The following is a 16,506-nucleotide window of genomic DNA, read 5'->3' as shown; positions in this document are numbered from 1 at the left end:
GGTGATAGTACCTGAAACAAACATTTATTTTTTATTCATTTTGCAAGTTATATTCTGTTTGTTCTTTAATATTAGTTTCATTAACAGTAATGACCAAATGTTTATTGTGTATATTTACTTTTATAATTTTCAGTTTTTCATTATGAGGATTATTTTGCATGGTAGGCTTAATACAAGGATGCAGGACTGACCTAAACTTACTAAGCTGGAGGAATTTTGTGAGATATTAGTACCAATATTATAAATAATACATTCAAAAACAGCATTTAGAGCAAGGGCACCCAAATGATTAATAAATTAATTACAATCACTATGAGGTAAAATGGTACAGTTCATCAGTTACATTAATTACTGGGTTAATGTTTAGTTCTGATCTATGTAGGTATCTTGAATTGATTAGAATTTTGTGATAATATACAAAATTTAATAAAATATTACCTCCTGTGAAACATACTTAAAACCATATGGGAAATACAAATAAAGTATTTCAACTTAAAATACATTTATTATTTTAGGACTTTCTTATTTTTGAATAAAAAAAATGTTAATACATCATTTTTGCCAGAAGAATCCTGTCATTCCTAAACCTACATACAACTCACCCAGGCTCACCACCTGCTTCCATGTTACTGGCCACTGTCACATCATTACTCCATACATCATACTGCCATTTACGTAGGCCCAGAACCCCACACAGTACACGTCCTGTATGAATACCAACTCTCATGTTCAACTGTACATCTGTCGCTTCCACAACCAACCTAAAACATATTCAAAATGGCGATTATTTAACAAACATGCTGCTGTTACCTTAGTAACAGTTTAGACCAAAAACTTACTTTCACTAAAAGCAAAATGGAAAAAAAAAACACACCTATGTTTCAATCTAATGCCAAACCTGATATTGACTTGCTACTATGATGTTAAAAACTACTTTAGTAGCAATCCTACCAATTGCTAATCTTATATGATATAAATTTAAGAAACTATAATCGCATATTTACTTGTATTTAATATGACTATCCTATTTATTTTAATTGCCCCCCAGTGGCTCAGCGATATGTCTGCGGACTTACAACACTCAAAACCGGGTTTCGATACCCGTGGTGGGCAGAGCACAGATAGCCCATTGTGTAGCTTTGCGCTTAATTCAAAATAATAATAACAATTACTTTAGTTTGTATCTCCGTATATTTAGATGGACGAAACGTGGCCGGTGGACTTGGGATGACCTGAGAGTATCGTTATTCTACAGCCCTAACCAGCTAAAATGTAGTGCTGAGGGTGATTTTCACAGTCGCTAAACTTGAACCTGATATTGGATTGTGTGTAACTGATCACCCTCGGAAGCATCGGAAATTTTGTTCATACCCCCTCAGATGCTAGAGGTGCCAAATTAACTTACTATATGTGTTCGGGTACCAGGAGCAGTGTTTATTTTATGGCACAAACCTCCCTTGGAATAGTTATGAAAGTAACTGGGGTTAATGAAGATGCTTGCTCTACACACTAGGAGTTTCTATGAATCATAAAGGAACTTCTGAAACACTCGGCAGAGCAGGTATTTTATATTAATAAAAATAATTAGCGTTATGATTAACACTGTCACTAGACATCCATAAAGTATTAAAGTCAACAAATGATGATACCGGACTGTAACAGTATGGTGTATATTAGCCTTGTAACTGATTTACTGTTACATACATTTCTTTTAATAACTACGTTCGTTTCAGTTTAATGCATGTGACATATATTGTTGGATGTGCATTGCGCAAGTCTCACCTGTTCTCTAAATTTGTATCACATTTTCGAAAACAATAATCAACGACGTATGGTTTACGAAAATACTAGCGTGTCTTCGAACATCATTGTACATTCAAGAATCTCAACTTAAAGCATATAAATTGACGCGTTGATAAACAAAATAGAATATTTATTGGTCGGCTACAATCGGAAGCTATAATTGTGATTAACGCCTATTAATCGAAAAACTAGAGTATGACCAGGAACGTTTATAGATTTCGAACATCACAAACCGTTCAAATTTTGTGAATTAACTTCGGGCGTTAGCATTTCTACGAGAACATTAAATATCTTCGCCGATAAAAAGTCAGGTTATAAGTGGTGTGAGGCCAGCCAAGCTAGCTTTAGCATGTGTGTTTTTTTTCTCAGAGCAAAGCCACATCTGCTGTGTTCACCAAGGGAAATCGAACCCCTGAATATAGTGTTGTAAACGAAAAGACTTACCTCTGTCCCAGCGGAGAACTAACTTAAGTGAGATGTAACGATATCAACTAGGAATTAATTTACTCGACCTGGACCGTCAATACAATATTCAGTTCGAGACCCTTATTATGAATTATTTTTTTATATTAAAATATAAACGTGTTAAGAAAGAAAACTGTGTGTATCAATGTTGTTGACAGATATAATAAATTTGATACACATTAAAATTTAATTAACTTCTAAATTAAAAACTCCAGCTATATGATATCGTAATACCTGTTTGTTTGTTTTGAATTTCGTGTAAAGCTACTCGAGGGCTATCTGCACTAGCCGTCCCTAATTTAGCAGTGTAAGACTAGAGGGAAGGCAGGTAGTAATTACCACCCACCGCCAACTCTTGGGCTACTCTTTTACCAACGAATAGTGGGATTGGCCGTACCATTATAACGCCCCCACTCGTAATACCTAGCGTACATAATACAATAAATTAGAGACTCGTCCAAGATAAATTATAATACGTAACTGCCTAAATTTTTTTGCAACCAGTTTAGTCCACAGAACTTCAAAGGATTAAAAATCTTTACCACTGCTTAAAAATGATTTTTTATACGGAATAATTTAATTTTCTTGGTTAGTCTTGCAAACTTTCATGAACACTGTGGAGATATCGTGGGCCAAAGTGTAAAAAAAAAATGTTTTCGCTAATAACAAGTGTCTCAAAGAACTTGGTAATAAGAAAACAGCTAGTATACATTTATTCAATCACTCTTTAAGATTTTAACGGAATTAGGAAGTATAAAACAAAATACAAGAAGTTTTCACTGATAATAATAATAATTATTATTAATTTGGTTTAAATGTTTTCAAACAGTACAAAATATTTTTAAAATTCACCAATAAAAATGTATAGACAAGTAGCACCATAATGAATTTCTTGGAAAACAAATACTGCTCTTACGCTATAACATCTATCATGTCCAAACCCATTTCAACAGCACAGTGAGCGTGATCTACTCGAGATTCCGGAAGTCCGCAAATACTATAGTAACAATCCCCGAGAATCTTAATTCGAAGGCAATGGTTATCCTGTAGGTGAAACAAGAGAATGGTTTAAAAGGTATTATTAAATGAAATGACTATTCTCCTGCCTAAATTAGTATTCATTTGATGGTTAGAGACAGTTGTTTCACTCTGTCTATGCTAAATCTTTATGAATCAAACTCAGGTACCTGTGGTGTGGGGCTGTAGCCATCAATCATCCTATCAATCGAATTTTCTGTTTTTCTTTACAACACTAGGTTACTACTTTGCCATAACGTATATAAAATTTAGCAGAATATCTTGTTATATTTTCCTAAGGAATAAAAATCCAATAGCTATTTAGGAATTTGTGAATTCATACAATCATCTCTACACTTCAGATATTTCTGTACATTTGGAATATCAAATTTTTACATAAAAGTGTTTATCAAGTAACACATCACTTGTTAAAAAATATTCCATTAAATCTAAAACTGAAAAAAAAAAACATTTTGAATGTTACGAAAATTTAATCACTATATTAATTATTTATCATTCTTTTCTTCTAATTTGAAATTTTATAATATTTTAAGAGGATCTCACTGTATAGCCTGAAACATGGTGACTGTCTTTAAAATTAATTTTGAAACTTATAACAAACTAAAAAAACATAATGGTTTAGGACAGTGGTTCTTAACCCTGTTGGAGGTATTGAACCTCGGAAGTTTCGTACTTGCATTCGCTGAACCCTTCGTAATTGGAAAAACAAAATATGATTTTTTCAAATTCAAAACATAAGTAGATATGTTATTAGGGCACAAAATGGACCATGCATCAGTTGCACACAATATCACTGTGTTCAAAGAACAAAACCAACAAAACATGAATTTCACACAAAAAGAAAAACATAACTCAATGAATATTTACTGCAAATTAATGTGACTTTTGCTGTTGCCTTTCAGAGACAAGTACAGAAATGCGCGGCTTCACCTTAGCATGTGCCACTCTCATATCATTTTCGTAACAAAGTCTGTTCCTTTTCTTCGTTTTTATATCTACCATCCTCGAAAAGGATTGCTCGCAAAGATACATTGTAAGAAACGGTACGAGTATCTCAAAGACTTTCTTAGCAATAAGAGGGTACGCTAAGATTTGATGACACCAAAATGTTGAGAGCGTTGTTGTTTTGGAAAGTTGCTGTTGAACCTGGCTCTGCTGAAGTTCAATGATTTCGTCGAGGTATTCACCATTGACGTCTGCTGTCGCAACACTAAACGTGAACGGCTGTCTCACCCATGCTGGATATGACTCTCTGGTGGGGAAGTATCCGTCGAGAGACTTTGCGAGCTCATCTAAGTGCTTCAGTTCCCCGGGCACAGAAATGTCTCCGATTTCAGACACATCTTCGATCTTACTTACACAGTCGTTCAGCAGGGGAAAGTTTGCAAAGTTATCATTCTCTGTTCGTCGTTTCCATAACGGTAGGTTTTTTTGAAAAGCCTTTAGGTTTTCTTCCACTTTGATGATGTTGACTTCACCACCCTGCATCTGTTGATTGAGATGATTGAGAGCATTGAAGATATCGGCCATGTATGCCAAAATGAGAATGAACTCAGATTTTTCGAAGCAATCTGCATGACAATGTTGGTGCTCTCGCAAAAACAGGGCTAATTCCACACGCATGGCAAAAACGCGATTCAAAACTTTTCCCCAGGATAACCACCGAACGTTAGAATGGTACAGAAGCACCTCAACTTCAGAGCCCATTTCATTACATAGCTCTTTGAAGATGTAGCGCTTCAGGGCACTATTTCACACATTCCACTACAATTTTTAATACTTCTGCCAGTTTTGAAGGTAAGGTTTTTGTTGCCAACGCATGCCTGGGCAGAACAGTGTGCGTTACAATGATGTGTGGTGCATCGGCTTTCACCAGCGCACCAAAATCAGTTTCGTGCCAGCATGACTGGAACTCCATCCGAAGCTCCGTCCAAACGAAAGATCGTTGTCTCTGAAGAAGTCATCCACAAGTTTCTTCACGTCGGCTGCCTTAGTTGTTGTTGTAAGAGGTTTACAAAATGAAAAATCTTCTTTTATCTCGTCGTTCTTCATACAGCGCATGAATACAACAAACTGGCTTAGATTGGAAACGTCGGTGGTCTCGTCGAGTTGAAGGCTGAATTTTGGTGGGCTTGAAATCAGATCTGCAACTACTTGAGACAAGATGTCATCGCTCATGTCATCTATTCTGCTGCTGATGGTGTCATTTGAAAGAGGAACCAGGGATAACTTATTTTCAGCAGCTTTCCCAGCATGATATTTGCCATCTTTAATGCAGCTGGTTTTACGAGTACTTCACCAATGGTGTGTAGTTTGCCCTGCTTTGCGATCAAGTATGCAACTTCGTACGATGCTGTAAGAATCGGTTTGTCGATGGGTACAAAGCCAAGAACAGGCAAAGTAGCCTTTTCATTGAACCTGGCTCTCTTTACCTTGAATTCAGCAAGCATTGTGTTCTTGTATTTCCTATCTCCATGCAGCTTTAGGGAGTGTTCTCTTAGTTATGCCAGTGCTAGACTAGAATTGCACAACTTGGAACTGCAAATCATGGATTGAGGACGCCGACTCCCATCATGTTTCGTTATACGTCCGACCACTTTCTGTTTTTGCTCGACAGAGTTAGTATGAAGAGACTGAAAGATTAGGAAAAAAATCACAAATGACGTACGATTACTACAGTCACAAGTCGACTGCTAAGCGCACGAAGTTCCTGCAGCACAGATATTTAGGTCAAGTATTGTGACGTGATCAGCCGCTGCCAATGATGGCCAAGTGGAGCATGACGTCACGAATCATACAAGTGGGGTGAACGGAACGGATACACACACAGTGTGTGTGTCTTGACCTCCGCCGAACCCGTGAGACTGACTCACCAAACCCCTGGGGTTCGATTGAACCCAGGTTAAGAACCACTGGTTTAGAAAAAAAAACATTACTAATAACCTGTGATCAAAGTAAGCTACATATACATGTCAGAACTAATACTTAACACGGTACTGAACACAGCTAATTTAAAATATCGTTCTTATTAAGTGTATGTAAGTTCACAAACAAATTATAATATTAAACCCAATAATATCTTGCAATATTCGATCATCTTAGAAGATATATGTAACTCTTAAATAAAAAAATAAGAATACTATATAACAAAATATTATATATATTAAACATTTTAACCAATACTGTTAAAGAGGCTTACATGAAAGCAGTAGAAAATAACAATTGGTTTGCTTATCGCACTATCAATTTCCCTGGCCTTTGAAAAGCACCACACCTGTAAACATAAAACTTTGCGCCATCGTCCTAACAAGGTATAGTGAAAAAATAAAACTTGTTTTGTGATTTTAGTACAAAGCTCTACGGTAAGCTCACTACATTTTGTTCACTGGAGAGTAGCAAAAGCTAGTTTTTGGTATTGTAAGTCCAAAAGCTAACAGCTTATTCACCGGGAATGAGTGAGTGTTGAAGCCAATTAAACGGCTCCAACAGAATAACATTAGCGTAGCTTATCATTTAAGATAAATTACTATACACGCTACTATTAAAATAGTCGAGTAGAGTAACAGAACAGACGATACAGTAAAAAAAAGTTTAATGAAAATGCAAGATAACAATTTAATAGATAACGCCATCGTGAAATAAATATGCAAATATTAACACTGTAATTAAAATAACAAATTGTAATGAAGAAAAGCATTTTACTGAATATAGCGTAAGTTGTTTCTAACAATTAACTTTTAACAATTTAAAATCACATTTTAAATAGTTGCTTTAAATGTCTCAAAAAAAAAGAAAGAGGCGTGAAGAACGGTCCAAGGTACGGCAAGTTTAGTTTTTCAAAAACAACAACAAAAAACATAAAAGAATGACCCATGATATAACAGGTTTAATTTATCCAAAAAAGCATAAAGAACTACCCACAATGTAATGAAATTATTTTTTTTTTCAAAAAAGGCATAAAGAACAGTTCAAATGCCATGGGTTCAGCTTCCCAAAACATAATATATAAAACGGCGTACGATGTGATTAGTTTAACATCTTCAGTTTTTTCTTTCTTGTCGAACTAAACCCCAAAAATGTCTTTTTTGTTGTTGTTCATGGTGGTGAATGTTTAGAGTAAAAATATGATATATATATATATATATATAAGCATATTAAAAGAAGTCAATGCCATTTAACAACAGTCATAAAGAGATAATGATGCTAAAAATAAAAAACAACATTTTCAATCAGTTCATTGTAACCTGCGTTACAATAGGAATACTTGAGCGTCCAAAAATAACAGCCTATTTAAAAGTTATCTGCAAGACTTAAAGTGGTGTTAAAGGTAAGTTTATTTCTGGTTACTTTTATCTGAAAACACAAATCACTTCCAGCTATTTCTAGCTTTGCAAGCAGTCTTTACCATCAGCACGTGCTGTACTCATCATTAAGCTGCTGATTCATGTTTTCTTAAAAAAAAGAAAAAAGACGCACGAAGGCAAACTTCTTCCAAGGTCAGCAAACTGACTCACGTGCTATCATCTAGTGAATTATTATGATCTTAGTCAACAAAGGACGAATTGTTCTATTTCATTTACTGACCATTGCATTGTTTTATTATTCTTATTTGACAAAGTTTTAAACAATGCAAAATCTAGTGGAACAGTTTGGAATACCGTGAAATAAACACGTTAAAACTAATTTGTTCAATGTTTCCAAAGAAAAAAATACAGTGTAAGTGAATGAATGAGAACTAAAATATTTCTGGTGTTTATACAATCGAGTAATGACTGTTTATCCAATGAACTAGGATATAATACCTACATTGGCTAGTTGGTCAAATCTTCCAAAGAGTTCATTCAACAGTATAACAAGTTCTTGAGCTGTACACTGGGAGGCTAGCACTGTGAACCCAACAATGTCAGCAAAAATAATACTGAAATACACAAGTTTATACATAAATATGAGTTTATTCCTACACACATACAATAAAATAAGCTTGCAACTAGTAACTGTCAAAAAACATGATTTTTCCTTATCTCAGTGCTTTCGGGGAAAGTAAAGCATTGCTTATATGCTTACAAAATGAATAATTTATAATCGAATTTCATTTATCAGTAATTACTAAGCAATAATAGGATTAACTTTCCCATTTTTATTCCACTCTAACAAAATAATAAATTTTCATACTTTTAATGAACTGAATTAATTAAATTAACCATCTGAATAAAGAAACTTGCGTGTTTAATCAAACTGCGCAGTAATTTGAGCTACCTACAAATGCTATAAGTGATAAAAAGTTTTGAAGTACAAATTAACTAAGAAAAAGAAAAACAAAATTATGAAAACGTGAAGTTAACTAAATATATTTCAACAAGGTTCTCGAAAGTGTTCTTTTTCATGAGTAAATAAAACCAAAATTAAAAGTAACAAATATTATTATTCCTTGCTTTTGAAGATCGTATGTCATGCTGTGCTGTAGCCCAGAGAGTATATAATTATTATCATGATTCATTGCATATGAATGTTTCACTGACTGACAGACAACATACTACTGTATGATGGTAGAGGTGCTTAAAACAGGTGACCCTTTCAGAATGCATTCAGTCCGCTTTCAGGAAAATTACCCAACTAGTTTAGTCGTCCCACGTACCTCATTTTCAAGGGTATGAAACTCGTCGCGCAGTTAACTTTATATTTTTGTAAACTTGTGCTGCTTTTCTTACTTAATTTGTTATTTAAAAGCTGTTAATCTTTACATTTGTTTCTTGTTTGTTCTTTAAAGAATATAGGACACCATCATAAACTTTTCTAGACAGTAAATGATAAAATATCATACTAACATTATACAGTCGTCGAAATAATTGTTATTTCTTTCACCGTTCAGTAATTTAAAAATGACAGTAATTAAAAAAGACAAAACCTTACATGGGTATAAAACGACATTCGTGTATTTTTTATTAACAACACATATCACACTCTTGTCTATTTTAGTCTAGTTCCAAAAATAATACTCATATAATCGTTCCTGGAATAAAAGAGGGCTGCAAATAATTTATCGTGAGTTTAAAATTATTACGGCTCTGAAACGGGGTACATGTACTGCGGTTGTTCAATACATCAACCATGCTTACACACTTCTCTCATTGTGCTAAGTAAATAATGTACACACAAATTTCTTTAGCTTTGTTTCTACTGTCATTTTTTTTCTCTCAACGTAATCATTAGTTTATTTCCGTATTGATTCTCAAACTTCTTATTTTATTTTTGAATTGTGAACTTATACTTGGTTATTAACGAAGCGTTAATGTGTTATGTTAATTTTCAAGTGGTTTGTATATATAAAAAAAAGCGTGAACCAGCGTATCAAGAAGCAATAATATTTTAAGGCAACAAAATCACGATTATAAATCGTTTCCATTATTACGCGACTATGGTTACCATGGTCCTGAAAAATTGTGTCGGATTTTCTTTTACTAAAGTGTTCACTAAAGACCCAACAGTATGACAGAAACTGTAGCTACTATTTTCTTTTGTTCTGATAAAAATAATGCTTCAGTTTTAGAAAAAAAAAATTACATAAGAAGGTCTTACACTTTTTTTTTCTTACCTGGGTTGGAAAAAAGATACATTGACAGATGTGTTTGAAAATAAATATTAGCCATAAGGAATCAAATACACCCGTTATTTTTGTGCTAAAATTAGTAAATTCAGTAAATTTTAATTGGTGTATAGAGACCAAATAAGAGGCAGGCGACTACAGATAAACAGTTCAAGAAATGTAAATACCTTTCAAAAATGTGATCATCTAGATTTATTATTTTTGTTTAATTAATCAGGAACCAACACAAGCCTACCATTAAAATTGTTTATGATACAAGTATTGAAATTTAAGTGCATAATATAAACTAACTGAACAGAATCAATAACTATTTCAAGTTAATAAACTAACAATAATATGGCTTATACTGTATTCACGAAAATTCCAAACAATTAACAGACGAAAGTATAAATTAATTTAAAATGTTACAAAGCATGTCCAATTAACAAGTGAACATCAAATTAAAGTTTCTATCATCACGATAAACCATCACATTATAACGCTCCCACGGCTGAAAGAACGAGTATATTTGTTGTGACGGGGATTTGAACCGGCAACCATCAGATTACGAGTCAAGTGGCTTAACCACCTGGTTATGCTGGGCCTCTAGTGAAAGTATAAGATACTTTTTCAAACATTTAACTTCAGTGTAAAAAATCATCGCACCAAACATGCTCGCCTTTTCAGCCATGGGGGCGTCATAATGTGACGGTCAATCCCACTATTCGTTGGTAAAAGAGTAGCCCAAGAGTTGGCGGTGGGTGATGATGACTAGCTGCCTTCCCTCTAGTCTTACACTGCTAAATTAGGGACGGCTAGTGCAGATAGCCCTCGAGTAGCTTTACGCGAAATTCAAAAACAAACAAACTTAGTGTTAAAATAAACGTATAACAAACTATTTATTTGTTCAAGAAAAATAAAAGTATAACTAATGGATTTATTCTGTTTGTAGATTAAAAACAGAAAATCCAAAATATGTAAGATGTTTTTTACTGTATATCGTTAATTGTTTTTTTTACAAAGTGAAGTGTGTGTTCCATCATTGCAAAACGCATATTGTAGTTCTCATTTTTTTGAAATCTAAATCAAATTCTATATAGAATTATTTACATTTACCCAGAGCAAACTAGTTCGTAACTAAACTATCATTATCCTCATATTTAGCTGTCGTTAAATTCAGACTCAAATTACTTCACTTTATAATTATAGGAGGGGATTACACAAAAGGCTGTCGTGTATATCTGTTCTTAATTTTGAACTGATAGATTAAAAGAAAGTCAGCTAATTAAAAGCACCTTCCGCCAACTCTTGGGCTACTATTATCTAACCTAACAGTGAAATCCGTCATTGTTCACTATTATAGCGTGACCACGGCCCTAAAGTATGTGTTTGTGTGGCAATGGAAAACGAAATCTGAACACTCGGATTCACAGCCCACTCACACTAAATAAAGGGGCCACGCTCGGCCTAATTCAAATTAGACTAAATTATGTTGGCTGTCTTTAACTCTTAACTACTCTATAGTATTCAAATATAACTAAAATTAAACATTATTGCAATAATGGTTTCTGGTGTTAACTTTTTATATTTATTTGTTACAAAAGAATAATGCAGATTCCTGTGCCGTTTAGCGTAAACCAGGGGTGTGCAACAGGCGGCCCGCGGGCCACAACCCGGCCCGCCAAGCCATTTAGTGTGGCCCTAGTTGTTGTAATCTAACCATGTGGCCTGATCTGTAATCCAACGCAAATGGAATATTTTTAAAAGCATCGATCCTACGGGATTCCCAGGCTTCGACTCGACAAACTTCTAAAATTATCTTAGCTAGAGAGGAGCAGGCCGAATTCGATTGGTCGGCCTCCTTAGGGCATGAATAGGTGACGTGCACTAGCACTATTGTCTACGACTCAACGTCATGTCCTGAACCTCGCCTTCGCCCGCTGGCGACAATTTTCCCTAACCTCTGCTGTCCGTCATTCATTATTGGTGAAAATTTTATTACCTTTTACAGTTACTACAAGAGAGTGAAGGTAAATTGATTATTATTTAGCATATTGTTGTGACTTTACTGAATTTATTAAAATTTTTGCTTTCAGATGCATCTGATTCTATGTACAGTGTGACCTCGTTATTCGCGGGGTTACGTTCTTTACCCTCCCGCGAATAGCGAAAACCGCGAATATTGGACGCAGTTTTAAAACGTATATGTATGCGATTATATACTATATGAAATGCTTCCCAAACACTAATGATACTTATACTCATTGATGCAGTAATAATGTAGCAATATTGCATACTGTTATGTATTTCACTAAATTGTACCGTGCGTTACCGGGCTGTGCTTTGCCGTTTGCGTTGTTGGGGAAGCTGAGGCAGTCAGCCAATAGCAGTCCAATCTTGTTTGGTGAAGACAACAATTGATAAAAACGGCTTGATTGAGTGAATACAACAGAAATCTCCTCGAAAAGCCCTTTCAGTCTCTGTGACCTACAAAACGCAGTTCGCGCATAACCCGCGAATATGCGGGGCCGCGAATGGCGAACCGCGAATAGGCGAGGTCACACTGTATTTTGCTATTCTCAATTAATTTAAGTACCGGAAGGCTATGATCGGGATGCCAATTTAGAAACATGTGTTTCTGTCCATAAGAGGTTCCATGTGTAAATAAATTTTATGTTTTTTTCTACTTTGCTATTTTCGTGAGAATAATTTTTGTTTTGATTTCAGGGCTAGTAAAATGTCAGCAGTTAAGAAACGAAAAATTGATGATGAGGGAAGGTTATTCAACAGTGAATGGTGCACAAAATATCTTGTTGTCCCACATAATCAAGGTGTTGTCTGCCTCGTCTGTCAAACTACAATTGCAGTCATGAAAGAGTACAATATTAAGCGACATTACGCAACTAAGCACTCCTCCCAGTTTGATGAAATTGTTGGTCAGGCACGAAAGGACAAAATTGAACATTTAAAAACATTCATTGAAAAGCAACAAGGTGTTTTTACCACTTTCAAGAAAAATTCAGAACTGGTGACAAAACTGAGTTTTAAGCTTTGTGAATGTATGGCAGAAAAGGGAAAGCCTTTCAGTGATGGAGAATTTATTAAAAATTGTTTAACAATATTCACAGAATATGCATGTCCAGAGAAAAAATATTTGGTGGAGCAAACTAGCCTTTCCCGCTTTACTGTCTCAACTTGTCATTTTCATCAGAGCTGTTACTGCAGGCTTTGATGTTTTCGAAGAGTTTTTAGATATGGCAAGCCTTTCCTCCACAACCACAGGACAGGATATTTGTGAACAAGTGCTTAAGGTTGTAGAAAAGTTTGAACTGAATCCTTATAAATTATGTGGTGTTACAACAGATGGTGCTCCTTCCATGACAGGTAGGACAAATGGATTCACCAAGAAATTTCTAACTGCAATTGGAGCACAAGACGTAGTTGTAAGCCATTGCATTATTCACCAAGAGAGCTTGTGCACCAAAGTTCTGGATTTTGCAGAAGTCATGAAAAATGTCGTCCAATGCGTAAATTATATTCGAACACGAGGATTAAATCATCGACAATTTAAAACTTTTTTAGATGAGCTGGACAGTGAGTATTCAGATGTTTTGTACTTCTCTGCTGTACGTTGGCTTAGTAGAGCTGCTACTTTGAAAAGATTCTGGAATCTGCGAGAGGAGATTAAGTTCTTCATGGAGAGCAAACGTCAGAATGTGGACTTCTTGAGCAATGAGAACTGGCTGAATGACTTAGCATTCCTCACAGACATTACACAGCATCTGTCTGATTTAAACTTAAAACTACAAGGGAAAAGTCAACTTGTGAATAAGTTGTTTGAGCATATTTGTGCTTTTGAGAAGAAATTGGAACTTTTCCAGGTTCAGTTGAGAAGAGCCATATTGACCCATTTTACATGTCTTGCAACCAGGAAACTGGAATTTCCTAATCTGGATTGCACCAAATATGGAACCAGTGTACAAAAGCTGCGTGATGAGTTTGCAAACAGATTTCAGACAAACTGAAATTAGATTGAAATTGTTCGCTCAACCTTTTGATTTGGCAGTGGAAGACAGTCCTGATGATTGCCAAATGGAACTCATTGAACTGCAGGCTGACATGGACACTAAAAGGAAATTCTCTGAAAACAGTTTGCTAGACTTTTACAAACTCTGTGTACGTGAAAAGTTTCCCAATTTGTCCCGTCATGCACAAAGAATTGCCTCCCCTTTTGGTAGCACCTACTGCTGTGAGCAATTTTTCTCCAAAATGAAGCTCATCAAAACCAAATGTAGAAGTCAGCTGACTGATGAACATTTGACCAGTCAGTTAAGAGTGGCAACCACTTCTGTCAAAGCTGATATTGACAAGCTCTGCAAGGACTCTAAATTTCAAGTGTCGCACTAAAATAATCACTCATGCAAAAATATAAAATATTATTGCTTGCATTTTGAGAATTTTTTTTAATTTATTGTGCATGTACACGAATAAGCTTGTTTTTTAAGTGGCCCCGCTTGATTGATGAAGTTGGTTATATGGCCCACCGACGAAAAATGTTGCACACCCCTGGCGTAAACCATCGTTCACCAACGTTATATTCAGACGTAAACTGTGCCAAAGCAGAAATTTCACTGCATGTCTGATCTCAATTTCCTCTTAAAAACACAAATCCAGTTTTCACAGAACTGAAAACTGGGTGACAGAAACAGGCAAATTGATTAAATCATGAACTGGTTACAAATTAGTCCACTAAAAGGATAATTCACTCTATCCTATCTTACGTTTTATAAGTAGGCCAAATTTATTTCCGAAATCTTCTATTCATCACGTTCATCACGACCACCACACTGCGTTAAACTCCTTCAATTAAATAACAATACAGAATTCTAAAAATGTTTACATTAAAAACATAAACTACAACATTATATTGAAACTAAATCCTTTTTTGTTTTCTTAGAAGTATAGTTTACGATTAAAGAAACGCTAAAATTAGACAATATAATCATTATAAATCTTTGATTTTATGTCGTCGAACTATACCACACAAAGTCAAATTACACTGTCGTTAATTCAGAACTTGCAATTACTCCATAATATTAGACCAAAGTCATATCAATCTCTCCTATTTAAGATAAACTCTTAACTACATAATATATTGTTAAACTAAGTTTGTACAACATACTTCAGAGAAAATCTTTAACTGCGCTCGGTACTGTTAAAATCGAGAAACACTTTAAAGAACCATAGTTAAGCACAAACCTTTAACATGCATTGTATGAAAATATAAATGCAGATATAAAATATGCTGTAATGTATTGGGTTGAGGAATAATTCGTGAGCGTTTTTTCAAGTTAAAAAATATATTCATAAATGAAACGCTTTCGCAAAATATTTCATGTCATTTGGTAGATAATTTTTTGCTCTAATAGATGGTGTGTTTGATTTTCATATGTTTTTAATTTTTGCTTTCATTTTCAGCTTATTAAATGGAATGTCAACTGGACAAAATCGAGCATTTTCGACACCATCTGCTTTTTGCATTTAATTTCTTGCAATTTCGTTTAAAACAATGCATACTATATACCTAGGTATTACATGAAATAAAGTATCATAATAAATGTTTTGGATATAATGTGTTCATGCATTGAAGTATTGTATAGTCTTGCATGTAATGCTTGAATGAAATTATTTAAAAACGATCACGAATTATTCCTCAACCTAATAGTTACTGTATTTTAAATTAGACTTTAGATCATAAAATTGTTTAGATCATCATAGTTGTTTGTTTGGGATATTTAAGCAAAGCTACAAAAGGACCATCTGTGCTACAGCTTTCTATAATTTTGAAAAGATAGAGTAGACAGAACCCACTTTAATCGAACAGTGGGATTTGAAAGTTATTTTTATAATGAGCTAACGGCCCCAACTATGGAAGCATTTTTTATGTCGGTTTTACGACAATGGGACATGATCCACAGAGGAAACCCTTATCACTGACTGATCGATGAGATACGAGATCTGTTCAAAAAATACGCGGACTGTTTGAATTGCGCGGCTCCAGTTGGTTCCAGGGGAATCCACTTGGTGTCGCTAGGTTTGCACAGATCAGCTGATTACGACGCCATTTCCCGATTGCAGATATCTTCATTTGTGTATTAGCTACGCGGTTTTAAGTGAAGTGCGATTTTTTCGTTTGGCGGATTTCAGAAAGAATGACCTGAAGGAGCAACGACTTGCTGTGAAATTTTGTGTTAAACTTGGAAAATCTGCGACTGAAACTTTTGCTATGGTTAACACGGCTTACGATGATGTTGCTATGAAGCGTATGGCATGTTTCAAGTGGCATGAACGTTTTAAGGATGGTCGACAGTCCATTGAAGATGATGAGCGCCCTGGACGTCCTTCCACGTCAACTGACGATCCACACGTCGACAAAATCAACACCCTGCTGCGGGTAAATCGACGTCTGACTGTCAGGGAGCTTGCTGAAGAGTGTGGGATATCAGTTGGATTTTGTTACGAGATTTTGACCGAAAAATTGAAAATGCACCGCGTTGCTGCAAAATTTGTGCCTCAGAACTCGTGAGTTTTTGGCCAAACACTCGATCACTGTTCTT

At 35.1% G+C, this 16,506-nt stretch overlaps 1 protein-coding gene across 7 annotated transcripts in view; it reads right to left on the bottom strand.

The window, feature by feature from the left end:
• Positions 1-16,506, bottom strand: part of LOC143230300 (adenylate cyclase type 1-like) — a 128,165-nt gene that overhangs the window by 60,100 nt on the left and 51,559 nt on the right. For 5 of the 7 annotated variants that reach the window (XM_076463565.1, XM_076463569.1, XM_076463566.1 and 2 more), the window contains 3 exons: positions 8,113-8,224; positions 3,185-3,312; positions 603-761 (listed from right to left, as the gene is read on the bottom strand). In XM_076463565.1, the coding sequence (XP_076319680.1) occupies positions 603-761; positions 3,185-3,312; positions 8,113-8,224 (399 nt within the window). The remainder of the gene's footprint in view (positions 1-602; positions 762-3,184; positions 3,313-8,112; positions 8,225-16,506) is intronic. The other 2 variants (XM_076463568.1, XM_076463572.1) reach the window with 1 other exon arrangement.

The sequence above is a fragment of the Tachypleus tridentatus genome, chromosome 10, assembly GCF_004210375.1.
Source record: "Tachypleus tridentatus isolate NWPU-2018 chromosome 10, ASM421037v1, whole genome shotgun sequence".
Taxonomy (NCBI): domain Eukaryota; kingdom Metazoa; phylum Arthropoda; class Merostomata; order Xiphosura; family Limulidae; genus Tachypleus; species Tachypleus tridentatus.
The sequence above is the reverse complement of the archived record's forward strand: the minus strand, read 5'-3'. Positions and strand labels throughout refer to the sequence as shown.